This window comes from Micropterus salmoides, unplaced genomic scaffold, assembly GCF_014851395.1.
Source record: "Micropterus salmoides isolate LMB-PRFRI ecotype aquatic unplaced genomic scaffold, ASM1485139v1 Ms_hic_scaffold_13, whole genome shotgun sequence".
In the NCBI taxonomy this organism is placed as follows: domain Eukaryota; kingdom Metazoa; phylum Chordata; class Actinopteri; order Centrarchiformes; family Centrarchidae; genus Micropterus; species Micropterus salmoides.
Window position 1 is genome coordinate 30,951,287 of NW_024040374.1, and position 12,609 is coordinate 30,963,895.

A 12,609-nucleotide genomic window follows, 5' to 3' on the forward strand; every position below is an offset into this window, starting at 1 on the left:
AAAGATCCAAGGCTGTGACCGATGAACTATTGTGACAACATGAGTTTATCACAAATCGTGTGCAAATGTTGCTATCTGTATATAGCTACTGGTCTTTTGCTCTTGTTTTTTCAAGTATTTACAAAAATATTTCAATTATCAGTGTATATTGTATATTTTTTGGTCTGTATGATTTTTAAAAAACATTTTTTTTAAAATACAGAAATAATTTCAGTTACAAAGATCCACAGGATCATACATTAAAGCATTTGTAAACATGTAAATGTATATTTTGCATCACTACCAACAAGCTACAGAATGTCATTCGAAATAAATGACATTCAACAAGCTGTAGAATCCTCAGTCTTTTTATTACTGAAGCATAAGCTACACCATTTTGCTGTTGAAATTTCCTTACATGAAATATGAAGATCCGCTAGAGCCATGACAAGATTTGCAGCAATAATTTTCCCTGATATGCTTGTGTCTATGATCGCAACATAAATGTCGTTTTCCTCCTTTCAAGCATGTTTTATGTCACTTTAAGACATTTCTTTCACCTGTGAGACGACAGGTCCTACTGCATTTACTTCAATTTTACAAATGAATTGTGAATGCATGCTTCAGGGAGAGAGAAGACCAACCACAGCGCTGCTATCTCTGATCTCATTACAGAGACCACTATCTCAGCGTGTGATAACTTAATGACTGTACACCATCCCAGACACATCAAAAACACTACTTTTAACCACAGAAAACTTCTTTGAACCAGCATGGCACAGGACGGTACAATAGTCCTTATGAGGATTAAGAGATGAGTCCCACAGCAATTACACTCTGCCTCACTCACTTTCACCGCTGCTCTTTTGTTTGGCTCTTTTTGTCCTGGTTTTTGTTTTTGTCCATCTCACTCTAATGTTACTCTACTCTACCTTTTCTTTTTGCTCTTCATCACTGCCCACAACTGGCTTTCTTTCTGCTGCCCCATTTCACCTTGTTTCTCTTTGTTCTCCATGAACTCTGCCATGTTTAGTTTGCAGAGGGAATTCCTCATTTATTAGAACAAAATATGTTATATACTGTAAGTGGTCCCCCGTCCGTTTTCTATGCCTACATAATTACTCAACCTTGTCAAGAATTGATCAATGGGTCGTCAATGTTTCAGAATTTCCGCTCAAGGAAATGAAATCTTAAGCTCCACATAGTCACTCATGGGGATTCTGCACCTGCAGCTCAAGGACGTCAGATTCCATTTGGACAAAGCTTTTTTTCTGACGCAACAACATCTAAAAACCATTTTTCAAAATACAGAACACAGTTGATTTGATTGAGCAGGGCTGATTTGAGTCCCTACCACACTAACTAATAATAATTAGATTTCTTCCAAACCGGCCCTGTTAACCAAATGTGTTACTGTGGCTGCACACATCTTGCCATGAAATTACCCAGTCACTCAACATGATCTGTCCACTCACACCATGCACCACTGACTACATTTCATGTTACTGTGTTACTGATAATGATAATGAATTCCTGTATGTACGCACAGAAATAGGCTCTGCCTCTATAAGGAAACAGCCAATCCAATACAAGTGTGGGCTGGCACAGATTACACTTAGATCAGGACAGAGGTAAAGTACAAAACATTTCTTTTTTTTTCTCCTACTGCTCTTACAATTTTAACTAGATGTCATGAAATTTGACCATGGGATTCATCTGGCCCCACTGATCAATAAGTAAAGCTTCATCAACTTGATCTATAACGACCAATGCTATATTGCATTGTCTTTCTAAAACTGTGACAAGCTCCACTTAACCAACCAACCTAGGAAACATTCTAGGGTCTCTTAAATAAAAGACTGTTACTGCAAATGTAAAGGAAAAGTGTTTTGTTTGTTTTTTAACTCTCTCTCAAATCCAACATTTCAATTTTAGCAGTTTGATTGATATGGGCTCTGGTAGCTGTTAAGGCCATAATATATCATTCACATAATTTACATACTCCAAACCAGTCACTGCTCTGTAAGCAGTTGCTTGCTCTTACTCTGTCCTTTAATGCGTCACTTGTCTGTAATAAATGGTAAATGGACTGTACTGATATAGCACCTTCATTGTCTTCCAACCACTCTAAACGCTTTACACTATATGTCACCTTCACCCATTCACACACATTCATACACTGACAGCAGCGGCTGCCATGTAAGGCACATCAGAAAGGAACTAATCTTTCACAGACATTCATGGATGGCACAGCCAGCATCTTACCCAAGGACACTTCACGTTTCATCGTTTGATACGGAATCCCATAATACAAATGAGTCACATACAGAAATTATTGTCCACATTACAAACTGTACACATAATGGCCTTCATGCATTAATCTTAAGTAAATGTATGTACATACACTTTAATTACCTATCGACTACTCCATAGAAGAGCAAACTAACTGCATAGAGCTTTGCCTAATGAAGTGCATACTGTGGGAGTCCTCTGTATAAAGTTGAGTGGTTCCCTGACATTCCACAAGAATATGTTAGCTCAGTGCACAGCCAAGCTCAAGCCAAAGAAACAGCAAAGCAAAGCAGCTTCGACTGTAACAACGCCACGGAAGCCATCTTGCTTCTCTTTTTTTGTGTGCAAGGTTACAGCTTTCTCGGATTTTTATAAAAATCACAACCGATTCTCGGAGTCTTGGTTTTGTAATCATGATTCTCCATGTTGTGTGACTAATGTGTAAGAGTCTCCTATCTCACACTTTAAATGCATTTCCCCTCTGTGTATCTGTATGTGTAAGAGGAGATAAGAGAAGAGAAGGAGAAGAAGAATAGTGAGGTTAGAGGTTACATGTATATGTGTAGTGAGAAGAGAAGGAATGCACACTATGTGACAATGCAGGCCGCTGCCAAGACAATGACATTAACACCCGGACCTTATCAAGGACACTGTCAGCATCTCTCTCTCTCTCTCTTTCTGTCTTTCCCACACTCACACACACACACACACACACAAAAGAACATGCACACATCCAGAAGGGGGATAGGCTGAGAGACAGGGAGAGAAAGACAGAGAGGAGGAGGAAGGCATTATCTTGATGAAACAGTGCTTGATACAGTAGCCCGAGCCAACCTGACCCCGGCTCTGCTTTCTTTTAATGGAGAGTACACAGTCAAGGTCCAGCCTGAACTCATCTTGTTTAACACTGCATACAACTACATCACTGTGTGTGTGTGTGTGTGTGTGTGTGTGTGTGTGTTTGTGACAGTGTGCCTGATCTAATATTCTGCTACCTCCTAACACATCTACAAGCATTACTACACACCGTTTGACCCCTGACTGGCAGCCAATCAAATCTCCCCATCGTGCTGACCAGCGAGAGCACACATCAGTGAACCATCAGAGAGTGTGGTGCAACACAACCTCACCATTATCCCGCCATCACAAGGTCTACAAATGACATGGCTGATTCAGGGATTTAGTTGCAAATTTGGTATTGCAGGATATCTAGTGGCCCTTACCGAGTCTGACAAATCTGAAAAGGTCTTTGCTCATTTCTGAACTGCATTAGGTATGTTTAGTCAGAGGAAGACTGGTTCTGGCAGCTGGGATATCCTACTTTGGTTTTTAAAATTGGCATTAAATTCATTTCTAGGTGGCATTTAAAAGGACCTGTCTCTTAAATTTAGCATTCTACAAACCTGCAAATGCCCTGAGTCGAGACCTGAATAATTTGTAGACCTTGATCTCATGATTGCTCTCTGCTCTTTTTTTTTTTCTATCTTTCTTTACTTTCAGGCTGTTTCTTCTTTCTGTGGCATTGTATAGTTTGCATTCAGATCATACATACCTCCTTGTCTACATATTTTCTTGCCCGGTTTCCTGGCACATTCCTTGGATATTCTTTTGACTGCAAAATGAATAAAAGACTAAAGAATAACATGGAGCCCCTGGACGCGCAACGCACAGGAGCTTGCATGCACACACACGCACAAAGCTGATTGACTGAAAAAGACTTGTGGAGTGGAGGGGAGACATAAAGACAGAGGGAAAGAATGAATCACACCAGCTCAATCAGCGCAGTATTCAGTCTATCAGTCGGCCAGCCAGTCATTCAGTCAGTCGGCCAAATCAATCAGTGATGATCTTGACAACGACTGTCTTGTTTAATGAACTGTGGCCATTGTGGCAGAGCACAATAGCCTATGATGAGCTATAGACATGAGGGACAGGAGGGGAGGGAGTCTGCAGAGGAGGGAAAATAAGGGGATCAGGAGAAAGAGGAGCAGGGGATAAGAGGAGAAGGAGTCAGAGGATCATCGAGGGGGTGGAAGAGGAGACTAGGTTAGAAAGGATGCATTACGGAAGGAAGAAGATTGAGGCATCTATGGAGTGGAGTGCAAAGAAGATAAATTGGGCTCAATGGATGCCACAAACGCACGCACACTGTTCTCTCTTTCACAAAACCATTCTCACACACTCATGTGCTATAAACAGCGTCATGCACATTAAACATGCACAAGGTCATGCTTTCCCTCTACTGACAGACAGACAGACAGACAGACAGACAGACAGGGACAGAGACAGAGACAGAAATGCACTCTCACGTATATAAAACACACCCCGACAACGTACTCTTCTCTTTACCAGAAGGTCGTGGGTTCAAAACCCTCTGCCCCTCCCGCTTCTGTCCCCACAATGATCCTGCCCTGGGCCCGCAGGCTAACTCACCATCCTCAGTGGGGACATAGATGTTAAGATAGAGGCAGTCCTCGCTCTGGTCCTGGACGTATGTGGACACCACGTCAATGCTGTTGGTGAACCACACTGGCAGCATCACATCCGGCAGGCGGCCCTCCACGATGCTCTGAGGGCACACCGGGGAAAAGTGTGTGGCATTGCGGATCTCCGGCCACGACACCGGCGGCTCAGGTGGCTGAAAGCGGCGCTCGCCAGTGGGTGGAGCAGCATACGGGACGCCCAGAAACTGCACAACAGGACCCAGGATCTCATTGTTGAGTTCTTTCTTAACACCACGCAGCTTGCCGTAAACGGTGGTCACCACGGGGTCGTTCTCGTCGAGTTTCTGAGCCGACACGGCAGCCGGAGGTGCCTGCAGCAGCAGCAGTCCCAGCCATATTAGAGAGGACACCCACCAGCTGGCACTAAAGGAACCTACAAGCCCTACGTATCCCATCATCCTTCTCCCACTCTTGGTAGTCTGAAGTAGCCGACACCCAGTCTTCGTACGGTCCCTCCACTGGGACATAGTGGCTACTCCTTGTTTTCAACTTGTTTGAGTACTCTCTTGTCCTTTCAGAGTAAAAAAAAAAATCCTTATTTTCTATCTCTCTCTCACTTTCGCCATGCAGATGCAACCACAAACACACAATCACACAAAAATCACATTCGCTCAGAGGCGGTAGCAAGTGGGTAACTCCGGAGCAGATGAGGGTCGTGATTGCTAATGATCCCTTTTAAAATCCAGGCAGTGCGAACCATCCAGTGGAAATGTAGTAGCCATCAGTTTCCTCCAGCTTGGTAAAGGGAAATCTGAGAAATATTCCTCACAAGATGGAAAATATTCCTCACAAAGGCCCTCTCAACAACCACTGCAATGAAGAAGAAAACAGTATAGATGTCATCTTTACGCTCCACTTATCGTGAGGTAAACGAACCAGTCAGTGATGAGGATTTCCATAATTCTGAGGTGAGCAGACGGCCGTGTACATCAGCGCAAGAAGAAGAAGCGGTACAGTGGCTGTAGTGATTATATTAGGAGTAGTGTGGTCCGGTCCAAAGTCTGTCTCCTGCATAGAAACAAAGCAACAGTCAGAATACACACAAAGAGGAGTAATGATATTCTCAATTCAATTTCCTTTTTTCCTTCTTGCTTCTGCAAAATATGTAAAGATCAACAATTAGCAGAAGGGCCGGCTGATTTGTGTTACACCCGTATGCACACACATCAATCAGTCAAAGAGGAACATAACATTTCTAACACATGACACTCTGCAGCTTAACAAGCAAGGTGTCCATCAGTATGCATGTAACAGATTATGGTGGAGTGTGACAGGTTTGTCCAACAGTTTAATTTTATACCCTCCCCTAAATGCATAAAGCCCCCAGAGCTGTCAGAGTAACAGTCTGGGGAGAGAGCAGTAGCATACAGCATGGGAGTGGATATTGTCCATCCATCAGGCGGAAGGCAGGGTACACCCTAGACAGGTCACCAGTCTACAGACCACTTCACACTCCACCTAAAGACAATTTAAGGTCACCAATAGACCTCGTCCGCATGTCTTTGGATGCCCACACAGAAAGGCCGGTGCAACCGGGGTTTGAACCCACTCACTTGAACTCACTCTTGCTGTGGGGCGACAGTGCTAACCACTGTACCACCGTGCCACCCGGAGTGGATATTGTGTTTAAATGCCAATGCTCAGTGCCAATGTAGGAAGTGGTGTGTCCTTTATGTAGGCAGGCAGAAAGTCAGTGTGTGGAGGTGAAGGTGGTGGATGGGTGTGTAATGCGTAACGTGCAGTTTTAGCGGCAAATTTATGTTTGAGCACAGGCTGCATCTTGACACCCACAGCAACGTGCCGTTGTCCTCTTTCTCAGTGAGTCAATATCCGAAAAAGGAGTTATTAATCAAAGTCAAAGTGAACTTTGTTGTCATTCAGACCATACAGCAAGGAGTGCACAGCAGAGCTAAGAGCTAAGTTGCGTTTCTCCAAGCTCAATGTGCAAATATAGGCATAAATACAGGTAAATACACACATAAATAGGTAAATACACAACAAGTAGACATAACAGACTGCATAAACATAGACATATAACAAAATACGTATAGACCTGAAAAAACATTCCACAGTGGTTGGATTACTGCACAGAGTTACAGTAATGTTAACTTGACAGTAGTAATATTAATAAAGTGCTCCAATAATGAAACGTTGATTTATTGCACAAAAGTAGCAGCATTTTTGAAGTTGTGAGATTAAAGGAGATGAATATATTTGTTCAGTCCAGCAGTCTTGACAGACTGGCATGTTTGTGTAGGCCTACTGTTAAAGGGAACTGAGTGGTCTGATGGCCTGTGGGAGAAAGCTCTTAGTGAGTCTGGCAGTGTAGCACTCCATACAGCGGTAGCATTTGCCAGAGGGCAGGAGGTTAAGCAGACCATGGGCGGGGTAAGTGGAGTCTCTCACTATTTTGGTAGCTCTGCTAAGGCAGCGAGTCCAGTATAGATCCTGTTTATATTCTTTTGATTTTCTCTGCCGTCCTCACCACTCTCTGAAGGTGCCTTCTGGTCGGAGGCGGTACAGCTGCCATACCAGACTGAGAGGCTGCTAGTCAGGAAGCGCCTCTATAGAAGGTTGCGAGGACAGGCGTGCTCTTCTCATCCGTCGCAGGAAGTGAAGGCGCTGCTGTGCCCTCTTGAGAAGGGAGGTGGTGTTAGTAGTCTATGGCAGGTCGCCCTTGATGTGCACCCCCAGGAACACATTTGTTCCCCAGGTCAGCATATCCCAGTCACTGGGATGACTACTACTTGTCTGGAGAGATCCAAGGGTATCAAGTAATGCAGCGCAAAAGGATACAACACGTGTTAAACTTAACTGTTGTTGCTGCTGGTGGAAGACAAGAAAAAATATTCCACAATGTAAAACAAATTGTTTGTGAGAGAATACAAGGAAAACTATTAATTTGGTTTAATTTTTGTTTTGTCTAATGGTGTTTGGCACATTTGTGCAAGGCAGCCAACTGTTATGCAATAAATACAAATATTAATTATGTGAAACAAATAAAATATGTCTTAAAATTTACAAATTATGTACAGGGAACAAAATGCACAATAGCAATAAAACATTAATGAACAGAGTAATATATAGAGTGAAAGAAATATCTGAAATAAGCCAAATTTCTTTCTTTCTTTGAAGAACCAGACTTATACTGACCATGGGAAATCTATATGCTTGTGTGTGTGTGTGTGTGTGTGTGTGTGTGTGTGTGATGAAGAACACGAAGGCTTGTCATCCCAAGTGTCTGTTTTTGTAATTTTTTTCACACTGCTTAGTGTTCCACCTGGATGAACTCACCTTCATATTTCATACACTGAGGAAATCCTATTTAGCCACACACACTCACACACACACACACACACACACACACACACACACACACACACACACACACACACACATGATAAGTTGGTTTAGTTGGCTAACAAAAATACACTATTTTCACACACAAACACCTCAACAAGCTTACACACCTTAAGAGAAATATGACGTGATTACACACACATACAAGGAGATACACACACACACACAGTCTTTGGGCTGGACATAGCTCACATTTATATGTGAACAGCCTATTCTCCTCACAGTAGTAGACATATGTCCAAGACAGAGAGGCAGGATATGAGTTGCAGGTAGGAATGAAACAACAAGACATACAGTCATTTACAACATCAGCCACAGCAGAACCATGATGGGACGAAATGGACAAAAAAAGATATAGATTACACTGGAGTGTGTAATAAGCTTACACTTTCTGTGTCTGTGTGTGTGAGTGAGAGTGTAAGTGTTTGATCATGGATAATTTAGCATGCTCCAGAGGCAAACTAGAGGTAATTAGAGAAACATGATAAGAACAGGGGAAAGTTAGAAGCTGAAACGAAGATATGAGTTTATGTATCAGTAAAACACACACATACACACGCGCACACACACACACACACACACACACACACACACACACACACACACATCAAGGAATATAAGAAGACTAATCTAAGGTTATGAAAAGTACTTTATAATGTTCACTATTGCTATATGTACTATACAGCAATAGTGAACATATTGGCAGAAAACAATGTTGTCTGTGAACATTTTACTGATACAAACATTTTTGCAACTTGTCCCACATGTTGATTAGCAACATTTCCTCATTATGTTGACAGGAAGAAGCCAGCTGGCGTGATGTTTATATCAAACATATTTGATGTTGCAAATGAGTTGTATACAAATGTAATTTCTAGGAGACAGGGTTGCTCAGAAAAAATTCAATAGGAAAATAGTTTTTTAATTTCAGTATGTTTTATTATCTTTTACCTTGACTGGCAATAATTTTAACATGAAGTACTCAGTGTATAATAATATTTAATCTTATCTAAGCAAACAGTTACAAAATATTACAAAGTACACTGCTGTATGAGTATAGGTGTATTTAGGCTACTTCTACAATACCCATAGGTAGTATCGGAAGTAGTGTAATTGCCCAACCAATATATGCCCAATGTTTCCTTAATTGTTGTCACAATTTTTGATGTGTTACTATGGCAAATGGCATGGGTGTGCATTATGTCACATTTAATTTCACATTCAACATGTTTTTTTATATGGTGACTTGATGTTTCTTTTTTCTACCTTTTTTTGCTGAAATGATATTAAAAATGTAGCGATAAAAATGAAAATAAACAAATCTTTGGCTGCTCCTTCAGTCACCCCATTTCTTGGAAACAACTGCTCTTAACAGTGGCCTCTTACTGTCTAGGCTTCATAATCCAGATGCTAAGATGCTCATATTTTCATCTGGGTTACCTTCAGTTGTTTTCATGTTCCCGTAGCAATATGCTTTTTTAACTATGTGTTTTTTTCCCACTTGTTTCTTCTCAGGCTACAGGTTGACCTTACCATCTAAATTGATAAATGATAGATGTTGGGGCCTTATGTCGTATAAGAGAAAAAGGTACTGCCAACCTCTGCTTGAAGACCAAATACATGTTAAAGCTGCAAGCAGTGATGAAGGGCATACCACTGTCGGTCGACACAGCGTTAAATTTTCACACGTTTGGAAGCCACACCAAGGAGTTATCACTTCCTGTATCCGCTACATGGCGTTAGGGAACATATGCTAATTATACGTCATGTCCCAGTACTTTAACAACCTTGATGACTGGATTTATTTACAATAAAAAAAATGTAAAATATTATTTCTGTTTTCATTTGCTTTCAGGTTGATGTTAAATTAAGTGGAAATTGTTAATTTGTCTATAGAACATAGAAAATATATAAATGCAGGTTTGATGTAGGTATGATGCAAATTAGCGACAACAGGCATAAACGAGAAACCGGTGCTTGCAAAAGGTTCCCAGGTACGTATAGAATATGCACAAACAGGCATTAGGGGAATACAAACGATATCTCAGCTGCAGTCTGAAAGGAAGATGTGTGATGTGAATTTGCGACAATCAGCGTTAAGGGGTTAAGAGTGGACCACATCATGAAAACTTCATATAAATCAAATGATGATTGTCACATGGGGCTTACGAGTTTAGGGCAGACTGGTGTAGCATACCTACGTGGGCTACCGTTAATAAAATTATGAATATTAATATTTGAAATATTAATTGAAATGGAGTTTAAATAAACCAGGGACTTCTAAACTACTGATTAGGATCAACTATAGGACATCAACCAGTCATAGAATGTATGTTTAAGCCTTACTTTTGTCGTTTCCCCCCTCAGTGATCAAGGCTCACAGTCGGCTGAGCTTGTGCGGTAATAAGGCCTTCGGGTGATGGGCACGTGACCCAACTCCTCGAGCACGTTTTAACCAATGGATTTGTCCGGAGTCCACGACTTGAGGTTGTGGAAAAGACGCTCGTAGTAACGAGTCGTCCACCCTGGCTAGGTGCTCTGTGTTCGGTTGGTGTCGCTATAGCTCAGTGGAACACATTCCAACTCGTCGTTGGAGCAGTGGCTTGGTTCAACCCGAGATGAGGATTGAAAGAACTTTCTGGGTTTCTGAGTCAAAAGTTGCGCAAAACGGTCGGATAACTTAAAACAACAAAAGCAAATAACACACATACATTCACCGTAGGTTCGCGAGGCCCAGGGAATATAGGCTAGTTAACGTGGCTGAGTTTAACAAAGTCTGGGGAAAGTTTCTTCCCAAGCAGCTCCAAATAGTCAAAATCAAATCTCCTGCTAAAGAAAAGGGGATTTAGGACCACAAAACTTTCTCAGGTCATCTGAAGGAAGTTGAAAGTACGAAAAAAAAAAGATCGGAATTACAAGAAAGCTACAAGAAGGTTTAAGAGAGAATAATAACAAGAGAGCGAGACAAAGGACGACCGGGTCTTTTATCTATTCTCTTTTTGCGACGTTGTGATGTCATTTTGGAGTGGGATTTCACTGGGGGAGTAAACTATGGGTCTCAAAGTTTTAACATTAAATAGACGAAAGTATATTTGCGTGTTTTCAGTTAATCTCTTCTCCACAACATCAACATTCGAAAAACGCTCAATTCTACACATTTAGATAAAGGCAAGCAAAACAAGGTCAAACACTAGAGGGTCAATTGTCTTAATTGTTATAATACTTTAAAACTACATATTTCCAGTATAAAAACTGATGCTTTCGTGTTTTAACTCAGGAGACAAAATATATGTAAGCACTGAAACAAAGAATCCGTTATATAGTGACATTGTGGGAGATATTCGACACTTCTTCTCATCTTAAGAAGAATTCTAAACACGTGTGTTATACCTTTTCTGTCCTCTTGGTAGAGCTCTGGTTCTATGAAAATGACTTTTAAACTCACTACTCAAACTGGGAACTGGGAAGCGGATTATACCTATGAGGAACGTGCGAATGCACGTTTTATAAGAAATTATATACGAAAACATTTAGCAAAAGCATTAGTTAAACTAAACAGACAGTGATAAATAGGGAATAAAAGGGGGAAATTAGGAAACTCTTTTACTTTTCTTATGGTTCTCTAGTTTTCAAACATCCCTAAAGGATTACAACAGGGTAATTACTATTAAACCATAATAATAACTACTACCTTTTCACATTCCTGTGGCTTATCACGTTCACATCAGCTAGAAACAAAACAAAGAGTGGTGTTTTATGGCTTCAGCCATTCTGTGGGAAAGGAATCAGGGTGAGACAGGGCTGCAGGTTACTTTTGATATTGATGGTAATTTGTGGTTGGAAAGGGGTTTACATACACCTTTTGCTGCCCTGCAGTGTCTTCAGTGACACCTTTACAGCGAGAGTGGTTGGATATTTCTTGAATACACAATCCTTAAGCGATGCATGTCTGATTGAGTCTATGCAGGTCCTTAACAAAGTGCCAAGAGATGTCTCTAGTTTGTATATCAAAGGGCATCTCCAGGGGAGGAACCCCCCCCCCTCCCACACACACACACCTTTGGCAGAATCTGATCTCACCTCCTCCTTGAGGTGAGAGGCTGGTTGACCCACTACACTGGACAATGACCACTGAAGTGACAACAAACTTCCTGTTTCATGGCAAACAATCTGTCACCACCTCAAGGCCGTTTGATGAAAACGGACAACTTCCACAATATAGCATTATGAAGATGTTAAAGAGGTAGTATTATGCTCATATTCAGGTTCAAAATCCTATTCAGGGGTTGTACCAGAACAGGTTTACATGGTTAATTGTTCAAACACCTTATTTTTGTCATACTGCACATTGCTGCAGCTCCTCTTTTCACCCTGTGTGTTGAAGGCTTCGTTTTAGCTATGGAGTGATACATCTTGTCTCTAAATCATCTTTGTTGGGAGTTTAGACAAAAGTATCTTTCATCCATAAAGTTTT

The 12,609-nt window shown here is 41.3% G+C and overlaps 1 protein-coding gene across 1 annotated transcript in view; it reads right to left on the reverse strand.

Moving 5' to 3' along the window:
* Positions 1–12,609, reverse strand: part of nlgn1 (neuroligin 1) — a 348,698-nt gene that overhangs the window by 304,041 nt on the left and 32,048 nt on the right. Inside the window, exon 2 of the mRNA XM_038716834.1 lies at positions 4,705–5,783. Within this exon, the coding sequence (XP_038572762.1) occupies positions 4,705–5,242 (538 nt within the window). The 5' untranslated portion in view covers positions 5,243–5,783. The remainder of the gene's footprint in view (positions 1–4,704; positions 5,784–12,609) is intronic.